Raw genomic sequence first — 25,501 nt, forward strand, 5'->3', positions numbered from 1 at the left:
CTGTATAAATAACGTAGGGATACTTTCTCCAAAAATATGGTAACTTGGTTGCCCCGGGGGGGGGGGGGGATGGGTTTGTATTCAACTGTGCCATTGACCCCAGTGGAAATATCCCACAACACTCTAGCCATATGGATCTAGGGCTACTGAATACAGCAAAGCTGTTCTTGTATCTCCGAGGGGAACAATCTTGAGGGACCAGGGTCAGTGTATGTCCTTCACAGTCTTCCTGGGTCACTTCTTTTCCGTATAACCCCCTGCTCACAACTATCCTCACAAAGAACCTGGAAGGGCTGACGATGTCTGCTGAGGTTGCTGGCTCACAACAAATTAATACAAGGTGGCAAAAAAAAAAAAAATATTTCTTTAGCTTCTTTTTTCATAAACTAAGAACCAAGTTCACCTTCAGTAAGCTTGTTCAGTCAAGAACACCCATAAAGCAAATTGCAGAGATTTGGTTCTACACAAGTCAGTTACCAGTCCCCCAAGTGAACCCTTCCTGTCCAGCTTCATGTTAGTCTACAACAGCGCTTCCCAGACTGTTCATTGGGACCCCAAATCAGGTTCACAAAAAAACAAAACACATTTGGTGTCATGAAATAGGTGGGTTGTCCATAGGTGCATCATTATTTTGCATCTCGGGGGGTGGGGGGGGGAGGGGTTTCACTCAATTTTACTTGGCCTTGATCGTGGGGTCACAGTCACAGAAAGATTGATAACCACTGGTTTATAATGTGTCTCCTTCTCAATTCCATGTTCCTTCCTTAAAGCCCTTCCAGACCAGCCCAGAGTGAACGGAAGGGTTTTACACTCCTAACAGCAAGTGGAGACTGAGAATTCCTGAAATTCTCAATCTCCACTTGTTAGTGAGCCTGCAATTGAATAAGCTGAACTGGACATCATTCTAAAAAAGTGAGTTAAAAATCTTGACTTTATCAAATTATTTCTTTATCTGATGCAGAAATAATAAGTTTAAAAACAAGGCATTATTCTGCCTTCCCACATCAAACAAAAAGCTCACAGAAAGTTTCATCACAAATGAAGGAAGAGAATCCCACCAGCTTCAGTGAAGACATGAGCCCATGGGTAGGACCCTCTCTCTCAGATTCCTCCTTCACTGCCTTCCTCCACAGTACTTCATTCATTGGAGCCTGCACTGACAACCCCAGCCATTTCACAAGCCTGAAGGGGCAGGGGAGCCAGGGCAAGAAGCAAGCCAGTCCACAACCCAACAGCAGGAGTCTACAGCAAGCTATCGATAAAGAAAAGCCCCCTACAAGCAAGAATTCCAGTGAGGCAAACAAGAAGTGGAGAGGGAAAAGAGGGAAGTCCGAAAAACAATGTGGGGCCGACGTCCATCCTATAAAGCTACCACCTGTACAAAGTATTACAAATCTCAGCTTTAGTAGAAATTTCACTCTCTCATTTTTCGAGCTGCTTGGACATCAGCAACAGACACTGGCTACAGCAACAACAGCCGGCCCATGAGTACCTAAGGACAGCCATGCCCCCTTCCGGCCTTTACCCAGTCTCTTTCTCATGCCCCCCTCAGCCTTCACCCAATTTCTCTCTCTCTCTCTCATGTACCCCCTCCCCTCCCTTTACCCAGTCGCTTTCTTCAGCTGCAGATTTTTACCAGATACCTGCTTCCCCACTGCAACTTACCTATCCATGAGCTTGAACTGCACAGCATCAGAAGTTCAGATTGGTCTCGCGAGACTCGAAACCGTGAGACCAACTTGAACTTCCGGCACCATGCAGCTCAAGCTTGCGGATAGATGAGCCATGGTGGGGAAGCAGAGATTCCACAGTAAGAATCTGTGTTTTTCCCGCAAATTGCCAAGCTTCTGCGAGTCGAGAAAAGGTACCTGGCGGGCTGGTTTCTGTCCTGCAGAGACCATAGGATGGACAAGTCTGATCTCTAGCTATATCTATCTATATGCATGTAGCAAAGTTTAATATTTAAAGCATGATGTCCAATTCAACGTATTTGCAGCATTGTTCTGGTGAGGGTGGTTATGGTTGATTTTTATTTTATTTGTTATATTTGTAGCCCACATTTTCCCACTGATTTGTAGGCTCAATGTGGCTTACATAGTACCAGAGAGGCCTTTGCAGGCTCCGGCTGTGAACAAATACAGGGTGATGTTGTGGTAAGATCAAGTTCATGTGGCACAGCCACATTAGGGAATCGGAGAACGGGGGAGGGCCACAAGGTTAAAGATTCCTCTAGGGTGCTTAATACTCTTATACTAGCCCCGGTTGTGAGGCACATGACCTAGGGCACTAGTGCTTGAGCATCCCAAAGTGAGCTAGAATCTGGTAGTGTATGTTACAAAGGCTACTGGCGTTAGGGTAGTTGCTCCTGTGCTGTTGGAGACAGATTGAAGTTGTTACTCATTTTATTTTGTGGTACCAAAAAGAGAAGGTACTTTTTAACTTGAAAATTGTGAACCAAGCTTTGCGGATTCCTCATTTCAGGATTGAGACCTTGCACGTGGTCATTTTAGCAGGTCAAGCAGACGAGTTTCTCACAATTCTTAATCTGAAGGACATTCCCATTTGGTCTCTACACCAAAGATTTCTGAGATTCGCCATCCTGGATCAGCACTGCCAGTTCAGGCTCTGATGTTTTGGCTGGCTACAGCGCCAGAGACATTTTTGAAGGTTATGGCTATAGTAACAGCTGCATTCGCAGAGAAAGCCTCATGGTTCACCCATATTTCAACAACTGGCTTCTTATAACAGACAGAGCAGAAACGTCATGCCACAGCCCTGGTGTTGCAGTTTCAACAGTCTTTTGGGGGGGGGGGCGGGGGGTGTAGTCAACTTCACCAATAGCAGAGTGTGAAGTTAACCAAGCCACATGTCTGGGAGGACTATATAGCCTGGGTTGATTGTTCTGAGGCAGGCTCAGGCTCTCTGCTACCTTGTACTGCATTGTTTCATTTCTATTTTTAGCTTTTTGATGGAGAACGGTGGGGATGGGTGGGAGGGGGAGTTGATTTGATTTTCTATGTATTATTGTCACATACTGAACAGTCACAGTATGTTTTTCTAAGCTGTAGCAGGGGAGTTTGGGGTTTGCTTTGTATTGCTCAGTTCTTTTACTAATAAAATTTCATGACAAAAAAAAAATTTGGTCCTTGCTCTCTAATTTGTGGACATAGTGTTAAATTATACAGGCGAGATTGTCCTTGTTCTCTAGATATGCAGTGCTGCATACATCTAGCAACATGGGGAAATAATAAAGGCAGTCCATACTGTTCATTTGGGAAGAACAGGCCTTATATATACTTCTGTTTGTCTGCAGTACACAACCAAGTTTCTGATGGTTACTCCTGCAGAAGGACAGGTATAACTGTTTGCTTTTTCTTTAGCAACTTGCATTTCTTACTGCACTATGGATAAGTAACAACACAGAAGCTGCTGTAAGATAAAGACATCTTTTATACATAAAAACTCGCATCCTAGAATTTAGAACATAAGAACATAAAAGTAGCCATACTGGGTCAGACCAATGGTCCATCTAACCCAGTACCCTGCTTCCAACAGTGGCCAAGCCAGATCACAAGTACCTGGCAGAAACCCAAATCATGGCAAACGCAATAAAAACGAAGAGAGACATGAATCAAGCAATGTCACTGCTGAATGGCGTCAGTCACTGTTCTGAACAGGTTCCGATGAGATGTATTGTGAATGGCAGCTGGGCACAGATTTTTGGAGTTTTATGGAATATTCTTGAATTTCCTGGCATTTTCTTTTAGCAATAACAGCAGTATCATATCTTGGGAAGATTTAAATCTGGTTGAGTGGAGGGATATGGAGTGTAGCCAATGCACTATGAAACACTTCTTGCACAGCCTTCATCAGCTGTAGCCGAGCAAACATCTGATTGAACAGGTGAGGTAGTGACTCCTGTATGGCAAGGAAAAAAAATCAAATCTGAAACATAGCTGTTGTCAAATCTATTATAATAATTGGGAATTAGGAAAAAAAGGGAAAGCAATTCCCTATGAAAACAGGAGACAAGATGGCAGGGGTTAGCATAGAAATGATCTTAGTACATTTTATCAGCTGATGATTCTTCTGAGCTAATGCAAAAACTGTTTTCATTATTTGCATTGTAAATCACTGTGATTCTCCCCACCCATCACTCCCACATGCACCTTCCGTACATCTCACCATGTGATCCTTTGGCTTTACAGCCTAATAGAGAGAGAAAGAGGGTGCTGGAGTTTCCTCCTGTCACCTACCCCGAGAATATGAACCCGGTTGTAATAGGAGCTGAAATCCATGCTCAGGTTCACCAGGAATTTACATATCTGAAACAAACAGAAGAGAAGGTGCCCTGTGTCACTGCAGCACTTACTTACAAATATTTGTCATGCTGGCGGGAGGAAGTGAAAGGCCAGAAGGTTTCCTTAAAGCTGGATCTGTTGAATGTGATTGGCCTGACTTTGACTGTCAAGGAGTTACACACCAGCTCTCTTGGCTGCCTTTCTTCCCTTACAATATCTTATGTACCTGCACCTTCCCTTAGTAATCCACAGATCAGTTCTTCCTGGCCCTTCTCACGCTAAGTGAGAGACGACCCACTATCATGCATTTTTCCTTCTGGCTTCCCACCTCTGCAATAGTTTGCCTGTACCTCTTCAGTCTGAACTATAGTATAAAGCCTGTGGAACTTCACTAAAACCTATTACTTTGGCATTGCGTTCAGTGAGCCATTGGGGGTCCAGACGACCGGCCTAGGTGTCTGCGTGCTGGCAGCTTTCCTGTTAAGATTATGGAGTTCAACTCCTTTTCTTCAGTTTAGATTCTACTCTTCCTTGACTTGCCTCACAAGAAAGGCAGCACAGAAAATGCAGATTAAACTTTAAATAAGGCTTAGGACTTTTACTTATGCCGGCCCTATTCTTTGTCACTTAGGCCCAGATGCATCAACCAAACGTAAAAAAATATAACACATAAAAGTGCTTACCAAATTTGAAAAAACGAAGAATGCACCAAAAAAACAAGTCGCACACGTTGGTGCGGTATTGTAAAGTACAATGCATTACAGATTCGTAATCCCCTGTTGGTAATCGGCTCCTAAAACATGCGCAGGGCCACAAACGTCAACACAAACGTATTAAACCTACATAGGTTGCTTACGTCAGATGGGGGCGTGCGAGCATTTAGCTCTGTGTCCTAGCAGGAGAGTGCAGTTGAAGACGTCCTCCTCAAGACTCCAAAAGGACGTCCTTCATAAACCCCCCTTTCTAACAAAAGACCTCTTTCACTGTGATCCCCTTTAGCTCAGCAGAGAGACCTGGGCCCGCCCCTGGCTGAGGGAACAGAGGAAGGGAGGGGGACGGGCAGCTTAAAGTTGTTTTCAGAACTGGGAAATTGGCTTCAGAGGAGACAGCAGAGAAGCGGGGAGCAGCGGCGACCTCGAGCGGGGAGGGGGGGGCAAGGCCGTTCATACAGGATGCTCCTGATGAGCGCCTTGCCCCCTCCCGATCCTTTTTTGATTTTTGTTTAGATTTTATGCAGGGGAAAGCGGGGAGGATTTGTTTCTCACTTTTGTTTTTAAACATGCCAGCTTGGGTTTTTATGGTGCGGGGAGATGACAGCTCTGGCCTTTACGACTGCTCTGACCATACGTTAAATATGTCGCGGTAAATGATTCGGTGTAATCGTCGGTATTGTTAGTGCATCCCGAATCGTCCACATTACAATGGTAGTTACTCGTTTGTATTCCGTTTTCGTTAGCTGCTTCGTCGGAAAAAGGCCTTTAATGCATGCAACGGTTAGGAATTTCTTCGTTAAAGGGTTGTTAGAGGGTCGTTAAGGTTTAGTGCATCTGGGCCTCAGAGAGGAGATTATTTGCTGTTTAGAAACAAAGTAGACTTACGGGCTGATATTCAAAATTATATGTTCACTGCAGTAAACGTATAACTTGCCTATTCATGTTTTTGTTTTTTTAATATACGGATAAAACTGGGCCATTTAAATCACCAAGGAACCCTTTTATTAAGCTGCAGCAAAAAGTGGTCTTAGCATGCCCTTATGTAGGTCTTTCCCATACACTGAGGCCATTTTTCTGCAGGGATTAAATGGCCAGTTTTCAGATTTTTCCATTAATGGCCACCCACTAATTTTCCCATTAGTACGAGCCCCTACCATCACCTATTTTGTAGGCAGGGACTCATGCGCCAAACCTGCGCTAATCAGTGAGTACGCAGCAATGCTGACGCACTAACCAATCTGCATAGATGCACTCACTCTCTGCTCCTCCAGACATGCCCTTGAGCTATAAAATATTATTTTTTAGTGTGTGAGTAGTGCGTCCAAATGGCAAAATTACCATGGAACACCTCAGTGCAATCCACGGTACGCCATTTTTTTTGCTATAAGCATTGCTTTAGTGCTTACCATAGCTTTGTAAAAAGGCCCCTAAACGGCTCAATACTAACTGTATAAAAAGGAGATGAGGTGAAGGCAACAAAAAAGTTACATAAGAACAGTCATAGTGAATCAGACCAACCAGTATCCAGTTTCCAACAGTTGCAAATCCAGGTCACAAGTACCTGGCAGAAACCCAAAGAGTAGCAACATTCCATACGAAATCCCAAATAGTAGCAACATTCCATGCAGAATCTCAAAGAGTAGCAAGATTCCGGAACCCCAAAGAGAAGCAACATTCCATGCTACCAATCCCGGGGCAAGCAGTAGCTTCCCCAAGTCCATCTCAATAGCAGGCTATGGACTTTCGCTCCAGGAACTTGTCCAAACCCAGATACACTAACCGCTGTTACTACTACTACTACTACTATTTAACATTTCTAGAGCGCTACAAAGTGTACGCAGCGCTGTACAAACACAGAAGAAAGACAGTCCCTGCTCAAAGAGCTTACAATCTAATAGACAAAAAGTAAAGCATTTAAATTTAAAATATTTAAGCAGTCAAGCACAAGAGAACAGTCACAGAAGGACAGAAGATGTTGAAGGGTGGTCAGTGTGATTAGGTGTAACTCTGGTTGGAGTAGTGGGAGAAGGTGATAGAAGAATAGAAATGGGTGAGGTAAAGTAATGAGTGGGTTGATAGGGAGGTTATATAAGACATGTCACTCTAGGGGTGGGTGGGTAGAGGGGTAGGGTGGGTAGGATTAAGTCTAAAGCAGGAGAAGGTATTCTCTGCAGCCTATCTGTGAGATGGAAAATGCTCTCTGAAGCTGCTGCTATAAGTTGTTAGTTTTCTCTCCCTGAAAGAGATCCAAGCCACACCCACGAAGTTCAAACTGTCAGTGGGGACGGTGAGGGGAGGAAATGGCAGTGCTTGATGAAAAAGAGAGCTCAGTTTGATAGGAGATATACTATAGGATGTCATTCTGAGGCCAGGCTAAGTCTAAAGCAGGAGAAGGTATTCTCTGCAGCCTATCTGTGAGATGGAAAATGTTACTACATCCTCCGGCAAAGAGTTCCGGAGTTTAACTATTCGTTACCTAGATAGCAGTGATATTCAGCCACTGTTTTGTTTAGACCTGCCACACAGCAGAGAGTGCAGACACCAGTGCTGGCACAACCTGTATATTCACTGAGTCTTAATATAGAATGGTCCCTTCGCCGGCTGAAAACCTGACCCTTAATTTTTTCATGTAGGTCTACAGAAAGTTATGGGGTGCAGAGTTAAAAGTCTGTATTTTATAGGTACTGCATTGTTGACCGTAATCTGCTTTGATATTTGGTACGAATATTAAGCTTCACTGATTTAACTGATCAAAAACAAAGGAAATCTGAACTTCTATCTGCGGTAGAAACTCAACATCTTCAGCATAAAGAGAGAAATTGCTTATATTCTGCGTTATGTTTGACAACAAATGTTAATTCTTTTCATACATGTTTCGTTTGCTATGGCATGTGGTTTTATGCTTATCTCACTTGTATCAAGCAGTTTTGTACAATAAAATGTATTTGGAAAATGAAGTGCTCTTTTTAAAATGCAACCATTTAAATAATGAAAGTAAGAAGACTGGAGGACTCTTACCACCTCTGTGTTTGCTGTAATTCGAATCCCTTTAGATGACATTAAGATCTGTGCTGATTGGCTAAGAACTTCTGAGAAGGGGATGATGTAGTTGAACAATAAGAGCCATTCGCCCTGCCGGAGGAAACGTAACATAAGAACTGACATACTGGGACAGATCGAAGGTCCATCAAGCCCAGCATCCTGTTTCCAACCGTGGCCAATCCAGGCCACAAGTACCTGGCAAGATCCCAAAACAGTACAATACATTCTATGCTGCTTATCCCAGAAATAAGCAGTGGATTTTCCCAAGTCCATCTTAATAATGGCTTATGGACTTTTCTTTTAGGAAGCTAGCCAAACCTTTTTTTAAACCCCGCTAAGCTAACTGCTTTTACCACATTCTGCGGCAACATACACAGGTCTGGGCTGTTATTTTATTTCCAGAGAAAAAAAATGAGAAAACATTGAACAAAAGTCATCCTAACAGCAACAAGCCCTAGGTTTCATGGCTCCGCAGAGATCAGGTAGGAAATACCAGGACCAACCATAAAACTACTAATAGCAGATCTCTGAACTGGATGAAAACTTTTTTTTTTTTCATTTGTTTATATTTCTGGTTGATTGGGCCTTCTGAACTGCTTGTGCTATTCAGTTTAGTCATTAAGCCAACTTCCAAGGACAACCTGACTGATTGCTATGAGCCCAGGGAGTGGGAAGAAGATTTGACCTTAGCCCTAGGCTACAATTCACTTTAATAGAAGCAGTGCATACAAATAGATCTCATGCATATTCATCTCCCACATCCTAGACACTCAACTAGGTTGCAGCTCTGAAGAACTGAGTTTGAGGGCCGCGCCTTAGAAAATATTATATTTAGGCCTCATCGTGCTACTTGCGACCCCGATCTTCCCACATGTCCACTCACCTCCTCTTGTAAAGATGAGAAGTTCAATTCACTTATAGGGGGAAATGCTGCATACAAACCTAGAATTGAAATTCAAACACAAATAGAGGGTAGATTTGTATTTTCAAAATTTATAATGTTTAAGTTGGCTGCAAGTTGCATTCCTCAGTACATTTGTAATTCTTTTTATTGTTACTATGTAAGCCGCATTGAGCCTGCCATGTGTGGGAAAGCGCGGGGTACAAATGTAATAAATAAATAAATACTAAATTCCTCAGCTGACTTAAGTTCAGAGAAGGTTTGTCCAGTCATGTCTGTGCTCAACTTTGGAAGTTTGTTCTGGTTGTGTGTAAACAGCCGTGGTCGTCTACTGGGCCCGAGAGGCTCCTGCCTGGTTAAATTGTGCTCGGCTGGATATTTGCCACTATTCGGCGGCCCTGGCTATTGGAACTGACTGCCTGGCACAGCCCTAGAAGTTAAGCGGGGCCATGGTGATATTTAGTGCCTGTACCCGCACAGCTAACTGGGTAAGTAGGACCACTTTAAATAGCCGTCCTAACTTTGCTGCGTTAGCTACGCGGGTACGAAACTGAATATCGGCTGTCCCTGTGTAACTTCCAGATGCCACACATGTGGCCCAGGACTGAACATCAGGCTCTAATCTAGGGGTGCTTTTACTAAGCCGTGTAGGCACCTAAACGGACGCCAATTCTGACTTACCGCCTGGCTATTGCGTGGCTCGTGTGGTAATTTCATTTTTTACGCGCGGCAGAAAATATATTTTATTTTCTGGCATGAAGCGAAAATTGGGCAGTAACTCTGACGATGCGCATAGGCGATTACCGCACGATTAACGCGAGAGGCCTTACAACTAAGTCAATGGCTGGCGGGCCCCACGTCGATTTTCGGCAACAAATTTTTAAAAAAAGGCATTTTTTGCAGGTGCACTGAAAAATGGATCTGCACACGCCCAAAACCCATGCCTACACTACCGCAGGCTATTTTTCAGCGCACCTTAGTAAAAGGACCCCCCGGTGTTTAAGACAAGGCTCACCGTTGCCAGCTGAATATTGACCCGATCGCTTCCAAATGTTTTGAGTCAAATGGAAACTACTTGGATAAGGTTGTCGTGATGGCTTAACAACAAAGCTAAGAGTTGATTCATTTCATTTATTTCTTATTCCATATAGCCCTACCAGACTCTTAGATCACCCAACAGAACCAGCTTGTGGTCCCCAGTTATCGTGATATAATCCACGAACATATAAGACACTGTATTCTCTGTCCAGGGCTTCCAGTTATGGAACGCTCTTCCAACCTGCCTAGCTTAATTTAAAACCCATGTTGAGAATTTTCTATTTCATGATGCTTTGTATTAACTCTCACTTTTCTGATCGACCCCATTAGAAGCATTCCTCATGTTTTTCCCCACCTATCAAGTTTTGTAGTCCTGTCCCCCTTCCACTCTAGCTGATATCTTGCTCTCACACTTCTCTATTACTATTGTATGTTTGTTTTTTGACTGTAAGACACCCTGACTGCCCCCCTCCATAAGGCGGGATAATAAATCTTAAGCAACGTTGGAAACTTGGATATACTGCACACCCAGCAACAAGGCTGCTCAAGTTTTATTTACTGTTTCTTACAAATTTCCAAAGCTTTTGAGCTGGCTAGGCATGCTATTGAGGATGCATTCATAGCCCTGAGGGTTAAGGAGCTCAGCTGTCATGCAAAAGAGACAGCTAGTACCTGGCTCACTGGTGTATTTGTGTTGTGTTCCAGACAGACCCCCATGAGCTGTCGCTACGATAATGGAAGATAATGAAAATGTCTAGAAAATTGTGAACAAAGGGATCACCATAACATGGCCTCAATAAAAGGTTCAAACTGAGCAGGAAGTTGGACAGAAGCAGGAGAAAGCTGCTGAAAGCTGCTGGATCATTAAATCCTCAATCACTTGTACAGTTAACTGTCCAGCAAGATGAGCTGTTACAGGTACCGCTTTGTCCCTCATAATCCGTGGAAGAAGAGTTCTTACCTTGGTGGACTGCACTGTGGTAACTTTCAAACAGTGTGGCAAGACGAGCACAATTATACATCATGAAGGCACCACCCTTCGTGCCCTTGGTGGAAATGGCAGCATCCTCCATGCTGATATTGATCTGAGTTGAAAAACAGATACCACTATTTTATGTTTAAATCTTTTTATTGACGATAGGAACAATACAAGCATAACACAAGTGCAGAAAATCATCAAACGTTCCAAAAATTGTCGACAGATTTTTCTTTTATCCCCATCCACCCCAATTCACCCATCCTTCTCCACTCTTATTTAAGACAGTTTTGATTGAACAAGAAAGAAACCACAATCAATGCTCAAGGTTAAACAAAAGCCAACCCCTCCCAAACTACCACCTCATCAGTATTAGGCATACTCCCTGTCTACTACAAGATGCAAACGAAGCAAATGGAAGGGGGTGCCTTGATTCTTATAACATCCCCCCGACATGTTTATCATAATACACCTAGGGAGCCCTGGGTCCACCATCCAGACACCATTATGTTAAAGGGCAGAGTGACTGCAAGGACTGAGCACCAGGCATCAGAATAACAATGCAAAAGTGACGATAGTCCTGCCAGTTACCGAAAGTCCTCTTCAACCAGCACAGGCCTTCAGAGATGTGCAGCCCTGCTTCGGCATATACTGTATTGTCCTCTAAACCAGTGCTTCTCAACCCTCTCCTGGAAGCACACCAAGCCTGTTGGGTTTTCAGGATGTGATACCTTTGCATAGGTGTGTTTCCAAGAGAGGACTTAGAAGTACTGCTCTAAAACACTGGATACCCTTATTCTACACATAGTACACAACAGAAACAGCACATTCTCACCTGACTGCGGTGTGCTGTAGCCAGCATCTCAAACCTGATAGCTGCAGATGTTAAGATACCAATTATCTCATCCCAAGAACTACCTGTGTGGAAAAGAACAAATTAAATATGCAATACTACTAAATGTAAGAATTATCCGCATTTAGACTCAGTCAGGATGGAGATTAGCAAAAATTATTAAGCAGATACAGAAAGGGTGAAAGGTGAAACATGTTCTCCCTTGTTGGTCTTGTTCCTGAAGTCACTAATCACTCATACAGCAATATAGAACAGTTAAGACACAGGCCTATATTGTCACTTCTGATTGGGCGTCTGCAAGCTGATTGAGATGGCTCCTCCTCAAGTTTTAAATTTAAATTTGATTGTAATATGCTTGCTCCTGCTGACTTCGATCTAGTTCCTTTGGGCAGATTATATAGAAAGCCCTAAGGGGTTAATTCTATAAAAGGGGAACCGGGCAGACTGGATGGACCGTACAGGTCTTTATCTGCCGTCATTTACTATGTTACTATCTGGAACCTATTATGTAATGGAAAGTAGGTGCTTACTTTCTTATAAAGCACCGTTTTTCAAGCAGTGTACCTCGGGCAGGGGTGGACTGACTGATTGGGAAACCGATCACTGCCCCATGGCCAAGTGTCTCCCCCTTCATCAACCAGCATTATTCCCACTCTCCTCCCTACTTTAAACTCTTCCAAGTAGGTTTCCTGGTAGCGGTAGTAATTCACAGCTGCTGCTGGGAGCTTCTCTTCTGCTGTGACCTGATCTGATGCAACTTCCTGTTTATGCGGGGGCGGAGCAGGACAGAAGAGGGGCTCCAAGCAGGCTGCAAGCAGCAGCTGTGAATTACTATTGCTGCTGGGGAACTTCCTTGAAAATGCAGTTTAAGGTAGATGGGGGGGGGGGGGGGAAGGGGCTAGAGAGAAAAAGAGAGGGGCTGCACCCAAAGGTGGAGAGGGAAGGGAAGAAAAAGGAAAATGCTGGACTCAGGAAGTCTAACTCCCTAAGGGAGAAAAACCTTGCACCGGAGTGGGGGAGAGAAGTGATGGACTTGACAGGAAGGAGAGAAGAAAGAGAGAGAGAAGATATGGACTCAGTGGGGTGGGAAGAAATGATGAATCCAAAGGTGTGAGGTGGGGGGGGGGGGAAGAGAATGGTGGACCTGAAGGTGGAAGGGAGTGTGGGACAGGAGATGCTTTGGGGGGGGGGAAGAAACATGTAGATGTCAGTTTACAAGGGAGTAAGGAAGGGGGGGGGGCAACAGACTACCCACAACATTACATTTAGGCATCATGCTAGAGAATAGCGAAGCTTAAATATTAGCATTTATGTGCACATATGCCAGTTTTCTGATCATTTATGCGCCTATAGGGCTGCCCTCTAAATATGCATCTAAATTGGCCAGATCCAAAGGTCTGTATTCTATCCTCATCCTTATCGATCTATCTGCTGCTTTTGACACTGTTGATCACAGCCTACTCCTTGGTACGCTGTCCTCATTTGAATTTCAGGGCTCTGTTCTTTCCTGGTTTTCTTCTTATCTCTCCCAGCGTATCTTTAGTGTATACTCTAGTGGATCCTCCTCTACTTCTATCCCACTGTCAGTTGGTGTACCTCAGGGATCTGTCCTGGGACCTCTTCTTTTCTCCATCTAAACTTCTTCCCTTGGTACTCTGATCTCATCCCATGGTTTTCAGTATCATCTTTACGCTGATGACTCCCAGATCTACCTCTCCACACCAGAAATCTCAGCCGAAATCCAGGTCAAAGTATCAGCCTGCCTGTCTGGCATTGCTGCCTGGATGTCTCAGCGCCATCTGAAACTAAACATGACCAAGACTGAGCTTCTCATCTTTCCCCCTAAACTACTACTACTACCACCTCTCCTCCTCCCCCATTCTCTATTTCTGTGGATAACACTCTCATCCTTCCTGTCCCATCAGCTCGTAACCTTGGGGTCATCTTCGACTCCTTCTCTGAACATATTCAACAGACTGCTAAAACATGTCGTTTCTTTCTGTCTAATATCAGCAAAATTCGCCCTTTCCTTTCTGAACACACTACCAGAACCCTAATCCACACTCTTATCAACTCTCGCTTAGACTATTGCAATTTGCTTCTCACAGATCTCCCTCTTAGCCATCTCTCTCCTCTTCAATCTGTTCAAAATTCTGCTGCACAACCAGTGGCGTTCCTAGGGGGGCTGACACCCAGGGGCAACGTGCCTGTCCGCTACGCTCGTTTCCATGCGCCCTCTGCCCTGGAACAGGAAGTAACCTGTTCCGGGGCAGAGGGAGCACAGAACGAACATAGCGGACAGGCGCGCGACACCCCGCCAGCGGCGTGCACCCGGGGCGGACCGCACCCACCACCCCACCCCCTTGGTACGCCACTGTGCACAACTAATATTCCGCCAGTGTTGCTATGCTCATATTAGCCCTCTCCTCAAGTCACTTCACTGGCTTCCTATCCGTTTCCGCATACAGTTCAAACTCCTCTTATTGACCTGTAAGTGCGTTCACTCTGCAGCTCCTCAGTACCTCTCCACTCTCATCTCTCCCTACATTCCTCCCCGGGAACTCCGTTCACTGGGTAAATATCTCTTATCTGCACCTTTCTCCACTAACTCCAGACTCCGTTCCTTTTATCTTGCTGCACCATATGCCTGGGATAGACTTCCTGAGCCGGTACGTCAAGCTCCATCTCTGGCCGTCTTCAAATCTAAGCTAAAAGCCCACCTTTTTGATGCTGCTTTTAACTCCTAACCCTTATCCACTTGTTCAGAACCCTTATTTTATCATCCTCACTTTAATATTCCCTTATCTCTTGTTTGTCCTGTTTGTCTGTCCTGATTAGATTGTAAGCTCTGTCGAGCAGGGACTGTCTCTTCATGTTCAAGTGTACAGCGCTGCGTACGTCTAGTAGCGCTTTAGAAATGAAAAGTAGAAGTAGAAGAAAATAGATTTCAGTGACTGCACAGTGGACAGGAATAAGAGTAAAGCTCAGAAAAGAATGCATTGGTCACAGGTACAAATTTAGGGCTTTTACAAAGCAGTGCCAACGATTAGCGGCAAGCTGAATGCGACGAAGCTCATTCAGTTCCCATGGACTTCTTCGCATTCAGCGCAATTGGTAGCGTTGCTTTGTAAAAAGAACCCTTAGTGTTTATCGCAGCAAAAAATGGCGTACCACTGTGGGGTACGCTGAGGCATGCCATGGTAATTTTGTCATATGCACTAAAAAATTCTTTTGGTAGGGCACGTTCAATGCTAATTGGTTAATATGCAGTAATGCAGCTGTGGTAACCAATTAGCGTGAGCCCTTACTGCTTTCATAATCAGTGTCAGTGAGGGCTCATGTGATAATCTGTTTTAATAGCCATGCGCTAATGAGAAAATTAGCGCGTAGCCATTAATACAAAAATGTACCAAATAGTATATTTTACTATTTGGCCAAGTACAAATACCAAATATGAATAATGGGCCTTGACCTTTAACATAACAAATAATGAAAGAAGCAACGTGACATCAGAGATCAAGCGTTTATTTCACTAGGATTTCGCACAGTAGAGTCCTGAATTATTCGTATTCGAATTTAAATCACTATTCAGCTGAATATGAATAATGTATTCAGGGCTGAATCGAATCAAATATGAATATTCGGTAAAAAATAGGAATTTCTACCATTTTACCCCAGCAATAAAAATGGCCTTAGCATGTGGGAAAGACCCATGAAAGGGCTCATGGAGGCCACTTTTTACTGTTGTTTGGTAAAGGGTCCCTTAGATTTATTTACCGCCTTTTTGAAGGAATTTACTCAAGGCGGTGTACAGTAAGAATAGATCAAACATGAGCAGTAGGCAATTAGAGCAGTAAAAATATTCGAACAACAATGCAAAGTATGGCATGGTATGCTACTTGCAATGACAACACAATATGTACTAGAACATTATAATTGGTAGTGAGGAGTAAGGCAAAGTTGTAACATATAGATGAATAAGAAAATAGGAAGAATTAGAAAGTAAGGTGATTGATTTGAAGAAAGTATTGTAAACTAGTTGGGGACAGGCGATACCTAGTATCCTTGATGGACTTGATTTTCAAATGAAAATATGTGAAGCTGAAGCTAAATCCAAATAAAAAAAACCATATAGAACCATTTCCTATTTAGCCTCTTACTTTAGGAATAGACATGTTAATATTAAAATTTTCCTAATTTATTCCAGAGTGTAGGAGCAGTAGCCTAATGGTTAGTGCAGTGGGCTGAGATCCTGGGTAACTGGGTTCGATTCCCACTGCAGATCCTTGTGACCTTGGGGAAGTCACTTAACCCTCCATTGCCCCAGTTACAATACTTAGATTGTGAGCCCTCTAGGGACAGAGAAAGTACCTGCATATAATAAATTAATTTATTGCCTAGACCCAAATGATTTAATTTCTTTACAGGTACTGTCCCTAATGGGCTCATAATGTAAGTAGTATATTGTACCTGGGCAATGGGGGCTAAGTGACTTGCCCAGGGTCACACGGAGTTGCAGAGGGAATTGAACCTAGTTCCCCAGGATCTCAACCCACTGTCGACCGTCAGGCAGCTGCAGGAATCGAAGCCAGTTCTCCAGGTCCGCAACCTGCAGCACCAGCGCTTTGATTGTACTACAGAAAGGTTGGTATATCAAATCCCATTACCAAATCAAATCCCCATTTTTATGTTAGCTTTCCTCACCCGCTGCTCCCTCTTCCAAAAATGATTAATACCACTGCAATTTATTTTGCATTGGTGTTGTTCATCATTAACTGCCATAGATGTGTCATATACAGTTAGTAATAAACATTGTGTCTCTGTAAGTGAATCATCACACTGAACAAGTACAGAATTATGTAACTGCCACAGTCTAACTGGAAAAGCAGTGACAGGACACCGATTTGAAACCATGTGCCTTCCAGGAGGAGTTTCATGAGCAGATGCTGCCCCCTGTGATCCCAAGAACATGGGCAACACAAGAATAAATACAAAAGCATAAGGGGAAGAACACACAACTTAAAAAAGCAGAAATGTAAATGTACCTTGAACAAGGTCTCCATATTTCATAACAGAGGCTTTATGCATCTGAGACCTGCGAAGCCTGCCGAGGAGAAAAAAAAGGTACAAGTTCATTCAGTGTACGCTGTCTGTCTTGTCTGAATGCAGGACTACAAAGCAGCAAAAATTCTCACTTCACATCTGTTCCTTTTGGGTTGACAGGGGGGAGGGAGGAAGGGCTGTTTGGATATATTGATTGACGATTGGTTGTACCAGTACTGGTTGTTAGCTATTTGATTTTGCTGTATTAGTTTTGGCATGTGTTCTTCTTGCTGACAAAATTTTAATAAAGAATTACACTGAAAAAATAATTCTCACCTTCTCTAAAAAGAAAATTCTGTGTTTAGAAATAACATAGTAGATGACGGCAGAAAAAGAGCTGTACGGTCCATCCAGTCTGCCCAACAAGATAAACATATGTGCTACTTTTTGTGTATACCTTACCTTGATTTGTATCTGTCATTTTCAGGGCACAGACCGTATAAGTCTGCCCAGCACTATCCCCGCCTCCAAACCACCAGCCCCGCCTCCCACCACCGGCTCTGCCACCCAATCTCAGCTAAGCTTCTGAGGATCCATTCCCTCGGAACAGGATTCCTTTATGTTTATCCCATGCATGTTTGAATTCTGTTACCGTTTTCCTCTCCACCACGGTAACAGAATTCAAACATGCATGGGATAAACATAAAGGAATCCTGTTCCGAGGGAATGGATCCTCAGAACTATTACTGTATCCAGATCTTTCAAGCGACACACATAGGAAATAAACTGATTGGGGGGGGGGGGGGGGAGCTGGAAAGACTGTCATAATAACAAGAAGAATCCAACAAATAAAGGGGTCCTTTTACAAAGCTGCGATAAAAAGTGGCCTGCGGCACTGTGGGCGCATCTTTTAGAAGCACGCTAGGACATTTTCTTTTTTTTTTACCATGGCTGGGAAAAAGGCTATTTTTAATGGGCCGGGAAATGGGCTTGCGCTAATATTAAAACCAGCGTTCGCTTATTTACAGCCTAAGCCCTTACCATCACCCATTGACCTAGCGGTAAGGGCTCACGCACTACCCAACATGGGCGCGCTGTTACCACCAGGAATGCCTACCCGCAGTAGAAACTAGAAAAAAAAGAGTTTCTACTGCGGGATTCGGTGCGCGCCAAAATCGGAATTACCGCCAGGTGCATGCGCGTTAGCCCTCCCGTGGCTTTATAAAAGGGTCCAAAAGTGAAGGAAATTTTTACAATTCCTCCATCAGAATTTTTTGCTCCAATCCTTCGTGCAAATTCAAACCACGTGTTTATGCTTGTTCAGACCCTGATATTCCAGGTCAAAGTAGTTTACAAATGCTAAAAGAAAAAGGTCACTATCTCCTGAGGTTCTTCGGGGACCGTTGTATCAAAGCTTGCTTTTTAAAGTGGTGGCCGAAGATTTTTTACAGACAGGAAGCTGTTTCTGAATATATTTAACTTACTGGAAATAGTGAGAAGCATCAACAGGAGAGACACAAGACAGAACCTTCACTGGCCCACAGACAAGATGCTTCTGAAATACAGAGAAGTCAAAGGACAGTGAGAATAAATGGAGGAACAACTCAGATGTGAGATAGTTTGGAAGCAAAAGAAATCAGTTATTTATTTATTTATTTATTTACAGCATTTATATCCCACAATTTCCCACCCACGGGCTGGTCCAATGTGGCTCACAACAGTCTAAATAAACACACAACAAGTAATCAATGTCTTAGAAGCATTAGAGAGAGGGTAAAAGCAAGGAAGGGAAAAAAGAGAAAGAGCAGTCGTAATCAATGTGACACCGGGACAGAGACAGTTCAGTAGTTAGTGATGCTAGGCGGGAGTGGAGCGTAAGCTTTGCCAAATAAAAAGGTCTTGAGGTGCTGTTTGAAGTTAGGGTGATCAGGAGTAAGTTTCACCAATTTAGGTAGACCATTCCACAAATGAGTGCTAGTGTAGGAGAAGGTGGATGCGTAGGTGGTTTTGTACTTAAGGCCATTATATACTGGGTAATGAAGGTTTAGGTACGATCGTGCTAATCTGTCAGAGTTCCTAGGTGGCAAGTTGATTAGGGTGTCCATGTATGCTGGGGCTTCACAGTAGATGACTTTATGCACCAGAGCAAATTTTAAAAGCGATTCGGTCCTTGACAGGAAGCCAGTGCAGTTTCTCACGCAGTGGCCTTGAACTTTTAAATCTGGATGCACCATAAATTAGCCTGGCAGCTGTATTCTGAGCTGTCTGTAGTTTTTTGAGAAGCATATCCTTGCACTCTGAGTATATGCCATTGCAGTAATCAAGATGGCTAATGACCAGTGATTGTACTAAAGTGCGAAAGACTTCTCTAGGAAAATAAGGTTTTATACGTTTAAGTTTCCAGAGAATGAAGAACATGCGTCTGATAGTAGAACTCGTATGTTGCTCCAGTGATAAATTTCGATCGACAATCACTCCTAGTATTTTCAGGGATTCAGAGATTGGGAGGGCAAGCTCAGGAGTAATTAATGAGTTATACAGGTGTATTGGCTTTAACAATCTGACTACACATGACATGACCTGAAAGCTCCCAAGAAAGCGTTTAGTTTTCAAAGCAGGAGAACTCCTGAGAAGCAGGTTCAAATCCTCATTACCACTGAGCCTTACTGTGGGCTTTGTGAAAGATAATGCATAATGATGTTGTCATTATCATGTGCTAAGCATTAGTAAGTAGGGGCGTTATTGTTCCAGTGTTGGTTTCTACTGACTACATAACCTACGAATCACTTGTCAAAGACAGGAATTTAGTATTTCATTTATCAGAACCTGTGATGCTGTGTGTAGTCCTGTATCTACCATCCTCCAGAGCAGATCCATCTTTTGCTGCTGAAACTCCTCCTCGCAGGTGACCACGTGAATCACTCTGCAACTCTCTGTGGTACTCTGGAAACATTAAAGATCGGGGTTAGTCAAAGGGTCTGCCTGGCAGGGTGGGCTGAAAAATGGCTGTGTTGCAGGGAAGCATGCCATGGAAAGAAAAGGGATTATCACAATCTGTGATGGAACATAGGATCCTTGTGATGATTTTGTTAAGTCCTCAGGAATGGGATGAAATAAATAAAAATGACATAGGATCAATGTAACATTTTCAAATCAGACCAGCAGGTGTGACTAGGCCCAATTTATGAATTTTAGGGTCTTTTTACTAAGGTGCGCTAACGGATTTAGCGCACGTTAACAATTAGAAAATGCTAAATATCATGCAGCCTATTATATTCCTATGGGCTGCCTAGCATTTAATGTATGCTAAATCCATGACCCCTTTATCAGCAAAACAAATTCAATTATAGTTAAATATGCAACAAATTGCTCTGCTTATTAATTGGATCGGCAAAAGTTCTTTTAATTGTGCTTATGGAATTCTCCTTGCTCACAAAACCATGCTGCCATAAAAATCTAGCCTTTTGCCTTCCTTTCCTTAAAATATCTGGGGTACTTACTGTGTGTTCTGCCACGGCTCTCTGTAACTCTGCCAGATGCCTCAAGTTTCCCTCAAGCACTTTATAGAAAGAAGAACAGAAGCACTGTCATTCTGTGTTCCTTCTCTTTAAGTAAATACATTCTGCATCTTTCCCAGGCTTCAGAAATTCTCTCTACTTTGCATACCAGAAAAACAATGTTTAAAAGGGAGGCAGTGGGCCAACAGGTCCCCAAAGATCCTGTTTGCCCAGAACAGCAAACTCCTGGCACATGAAATATTAACTACTCTTTTCTATGACACCATAGGAATTTGAAACAGACACTTCCCCCAATTCAAAGCTATTCAATAAAAGACTCTTTGTTTTATATTTAAGAGGAATTATGTTCAGGATTACCATCTAGCTTTACAGGAGCCACAATAATCTACAGTTAGATGTAAAAATAAATATGTGTGTATCAGTATAAGAATAGTCATACTGGGTCAGACAAATAGTCCATCTAGCCCAGTATCCTGCTTCCAACAGAGGCAGAAACCCAAATTAGTAGCAACATTGCATTAGAACCCCAAAGAGTAACGACTTCATTCAGAATCCCAAAGAGTAGCAACATTCCATGCTACCAATCCTGGGGCAAGCAATGGCTTTCCCCATGCCCATCTCAATAACAGTCTACGGACTTTTCCTCCAGGAACTTGTCCAAACCTTTTTTTCACATATCATTAAATTCAGAGCTTGCAAAAGTTGCCAAGTGACGGGCACAGGGAGAAGACGGGTTATATTCATGACAGATACAACGTAAGGGGCATCTGAGCAAGCTTCCAGGGTCAGGATCCAGATCAAGATCAAAGAGGTAAAGTAGTACAAATCCACAAAAGGTTTCCTTTCAGGCACTCCCAGAGGTATAATGTACATTAAAATACAATAAAAGTTATGACAAAGATACCTTGGGGTTGGCCCTGTGCTCCCAACTTTCTTCCGATGTTAACTATGCTTTTATGTACTCAGCCAAAAATATCTTTCAAAGTAAAAAAGTTATTACCCGCATATTCAAGAAAAGAATTACAAATGCATTTCCTGTCACCACACAAGCCTCTTTTACTGACACAAGGAAACACTTCTAATTGGTCAACTCAAGTCAGCCTCAGCTTAGAAGACGAAAATTGAATAAGTTCTTCTTTTGCACTCCTTGGAGCACCTCCCTAAGATCAGATCAGTGCAGAAACTCCTTTTGGGCACTAAGTAGGCCTGATAAGTCTGCGTGGGGGGTGCAAGATACACCTGTCCTCCAAGAGTCTTGGGACTGCACCTTTAGGTAAATGAGCAACCCTTAAACTCTACCTGCTAGGGTAATGCCTTCCATCCCCTCTTCCCCACTCCCTTCTCATGGGTTAAAGTAGAACTATCCTTCTGTCCCAATTATCAGATCTTTCATTCAGTTGGCTTAAGTCTGACCGCAGTTAAGGCTGGAATCTGGATGATTCCCATGAGGTGAGTTAGCCCACAGTTATTTTTCTGTGACAGAAGCTGCTCCCAGTCAGGTCAGTATGGGAGAAGATGCGTTTGGTGTCACACCTTAGGATGACTTCTAAACCTCCCTCTCCTCCCCCCAGCATAGTTATATTCGCTCCTTAACCCCTCATTTTTTGATATTCTTCACTCACTTAGAATCTTAGTTCCTGGTTCAGGCACATTCTTATCCACTGTGGACAATCATAACTGGAAAAGCTGATTACTAGAGGTTGATATTAAAAGCGATTTATCAGGTTAAATAACTTGTGCAGGGCTATCCACTGATTTCAGCGACACTTAACAGGATAGTGCAACTGAATATTATCAGTAACTGCCAAACACAAAGCACTTAACCGCCTATGTTATCCAAATGGGACCGCATAAAATCTAATCCAGATATTTATATACTACAGAATCCAAACAGGTCCTAAGTGGTTTACAATATAAAAACAAAACAAAACAGTACTTATACAAAACAAGCATATAACAAAAAAAATATCTAAAAAAAAAAATCTATTTTCTAAAAAAAGAAAAAAAGAAAAGACTCTAAACTAATCATTATAAATCAAACAAAATAAAACATGGAAAAGAAAATAAGATGATACCTTTTTTATTGGACATAACTTAATACAAGAAATGTATTAAGTTATGTCCAATAAAAAAGGTATCATCTTATTTTCTTTTCCATGTTTTATTTTGTTTGATTTATATTGATAACCTTAAGAGTGGACTAACACGGCTACCACACTCCTAATCATCAAAGGAAGATCATCAAAGGTGGAGAAAGGAGAGAAGAGACCAGGGGAAAATGAACCCATGGATCTGACCGCATTGGCAGAGGTACAAGGGAAGAAGCTAAACGGCTTGATAGCCAGCCTGGTCTCAAGGCTGAGAGAGCGTGGAGGCATACTCCAAGTCGGACACTTCAAGCTCAATTGAATCAGGGGAATCAGGGAACCCAGTACAGGAACCACAGAAGCAGAAGAAACCAGGAGTTTGTGAGTGACCGTCCACTACCTGCTGGAGATAGAGAATACTGACTGACCAAGGCACATACCATCCTATGTGTCAGAGTTCAGTTTGGTACTCTCTTATCTCCACCTGCTGGTAGACAGTCATAACCCCACAAGTCTCTGGATCTGTCTTCTGCTGATAAGGAATGAATAAATATATTGTATGAATTCTAAACTACTAAAAGTCAAACCCGCCTGTAATATAGTGCTCATGTTATATAGCGACACTGGCACCAGCTGATCTGTTCCATGATTCTGAGAATATTTACCAGGAAACACATCCAGATTTGGATCGTATCCCTCCAGATTTTGATGTTTTTCCATAAACTCTTTTAACCGCACTCTGCAGAAGGCATTTGTCTTTAGCATCTTCTGGTCCTGCTGTGGTCCCATCTCTGCCTCAATGTCCTCTGCATAAATGCACTCCAACAGGTTTTGTTTAAGTGACAAAATTGTATCTGGAACAGATGATGCTACATCAGCTGGCCAATCAATCTTCAGTCGGCGCAGAAAGTGCTTGATCTCTTCATCATGTAGCACAGGTACAAGGTGAACTTTCACTCTACAACAGACATTTTTTCATGATAAATACATAAAATGCTAAGCCTTTATTTTCTCTAATTACTTATGCTCCCATCAAACAACACTGGCCTGGAAGAGCAGGAGCTCATCAGAAGTTAAGTAGGATCAGGCCTAGATAGTACACTGATAAGCAAACCTAGGCACTGTGGGCTGCAAAAGGCAATTGCAAACTTCTGAAGAATTCGACTGTGAAAATGTCACAGGCACTGTGGTGGGTGCATTGTCACCTATCCATTAACACCAGAAATCAGTAGAAAGAAAAACAAACAAACAACTTCTGCTTCCCCTGGTCACTGATAAAAACCATAAGAGAACAACATGCATATACTGGGCTGTTTTTCACATATCTTTCCCTAAGAGAGCTTGTGCGAAAGTCACAAGCCTTTGAACCAGCATGTTTCTGAAACTAGCCATGGAAACTCATGTTTCTGTACAGCATCCATGCTACTTTGTAAGCAGCTTTTAATAAGCACATCAGTCACTGACCCTTCTGCTCTAAGCACTGCAGCCAGGTGATCTGCTATCAGGATAGTTCTCAGGTGGCTCAGCCGTAGGGATTCCGGACTCCGGCAGCCATGCAGAGGAACACAGTTCAAAATGACATTCTGCCCGCTGGATGAAGATGAAGATTTCAGGTAATAAGGAATGTGAGTCAGGACCTGCTGGAATACTGCAGGTCTTTCTAACTGAACTACAAGGCCTGCCTCTGTCTGCTTGCAGCTTTGAATAGGAGGCACACCAGGTGCTTTCAGGTGAGTCACACCATCTATTATGTTTTCATGAACCTAAAGGAATAAAAGACAGGAAGGGTTAGGGTAAATTATAAACTAAGATAAACTGGTCCATATAACCCAGTGCTACTCTAGCACCAGCGGCGACAATTCTATAAAGGGTGCTAAAAGTTAGACGCAAAAATGCAGCGTGCTGGTATCATATTCTATAACGGCATACTAGCGTTAAGTCAGCATTTACGTACTGTACACATCAATAGGTATAAATGTACACGCTGAAATGTAGCACATTAACGCAAGCATTCTAGAACCTACGCATATAAATTTTTGACACGCCTATGCACCTCCCCCTATGCACACCCTTTTGCATTTACACACATTCTATAAAATTCACCAAAATGTGCACGTGCATATTGAATTATCAAGCCAATCAGCACAAACAACTGGCTTTTAAACAAGCAATTACTGGCACTAATTAGAGTTAATTGGCATTTAGAGGAGTGGCCTAGTGGTTAGGGTGGTGGACTTTGGTCCTGGGGAACTGAGAAACTGAGTTCAATTCCCACTTCAGGCACAGGCAGCTCCTTGTGACTCTGGGCAAGTCACTTACCCCTCCATTGCCCCATGTAAGCCGCATTGAGCCTGCTATGAGTGGGAAAGCGTGGGGTACAAATGTAACAAAAAAAAAATTATGCACCTAAAATTTACATGGGATCTGAGAACGGGGGCATTGAAATGGGAGGGTCATGGGCATAATGGGGGTGTTCCTAAAATTAATATGTTGTTATAGAATATCAAGGATATGCGCCTGCTATTCCAGAAATGGCGCCTAACTTTAAGTGCCATTTATAGAATAGTGCTAAGGGCAATTCTATAAACTGGGCGGTAACATTTACAAGGGGAATTCTATAAACGTAGGCACAGCACTACAAACACCACAATGCACTGCGCTTCAGCCCCCCCCCCCTCGTGCACCTGTCCTTGGGAAAAGAGGGCCTGCAAGGCTTCACGCGGGGCCACGAAGTCGCGGCTCCGTAGTTTTCTGCTTCTGCTTTCCTTAAACCAGACAGAGCCGTGGTGGGACCTGGGGCCGGTGGGCAGCGAAGCGTTGAGAACACGCAAGGCCTCTGACAGCCGGAAACAACCGACCACGGACTCCGCTCTGCTCCCCGTCTCCATGGAGACCGCGGGCCAACCGGAGCGTGAGAGAACAAATCAAAACTCCATAGCTTCAGTGCGGCACGCGCCCGCCGAGGGCCAGATATGTTGCTAGCCGCTCGGTACTCTTCCCCCGACGGAAGCGGATATGACGTCACACGA

The 25,501-nt window shown here is 43.2% G+C and overlaps 1 protein-coding gene across 1 annotated transcript; it reads right to left on the reverse strand.

The window, feature by feature from the left end:
- Nucleotides 1–3,432: 3,432 nt before the first annotated feature.
- DALRD3 (DALR anticodon binding domain containing 3) lies at nucleotides 3,433–25,499 on the reverse strand. Its single transcript, XM_030206281.1, has 13 exons — nucleotides 25,157–25,499; nucleotides 23,937–24,235; nucleotides 23,138–23,430; nucleotides 20,368–20,426; nucleotides 19,694–19,810; nucleotides 18,352–18,422; nucleotides 16,870–16,928; nucleotides 11,807–11,889; nucleotides 10,957–11,080; nucleotides 8,940–8,998; nucleotides 8,033–8,146; nucleotides 4,257–4,325; nucleotides 3,433–3,918 (listed from the first exon to the last, which is right to left on the reverse strand). Exons 1-13 carry the CDS (start codon nucleotides 25,358–25,360, stop codon nucleotides 3,799–3,801), a joined length of 1,671 nt encoding a protein of 556 aa, XP_030062141.1. The 5' UTR covers nucleotides 25,361–25,499; the 3' UTR covers nucleotides 3,433–3,798.
- Nucleotides 25,500–25,501: the final 2 nt, after the last annotated feature.

Source organism: Microcaecilia unicolor, chromosome 6 (genome assembly GCF_901765095.1).
Source record: "Microcaecilia unicolor chromosome 6, aMicUni1.1, whole genome shotgun sequence".
NCBI classification, from domain to species: domain Eukaryota; kingdom Metazoa; phylum Chordata; class Amphibia; order Gymnophiona; family Siphonopidae; genus Microcaecilia; species Microcaecilia unicolor.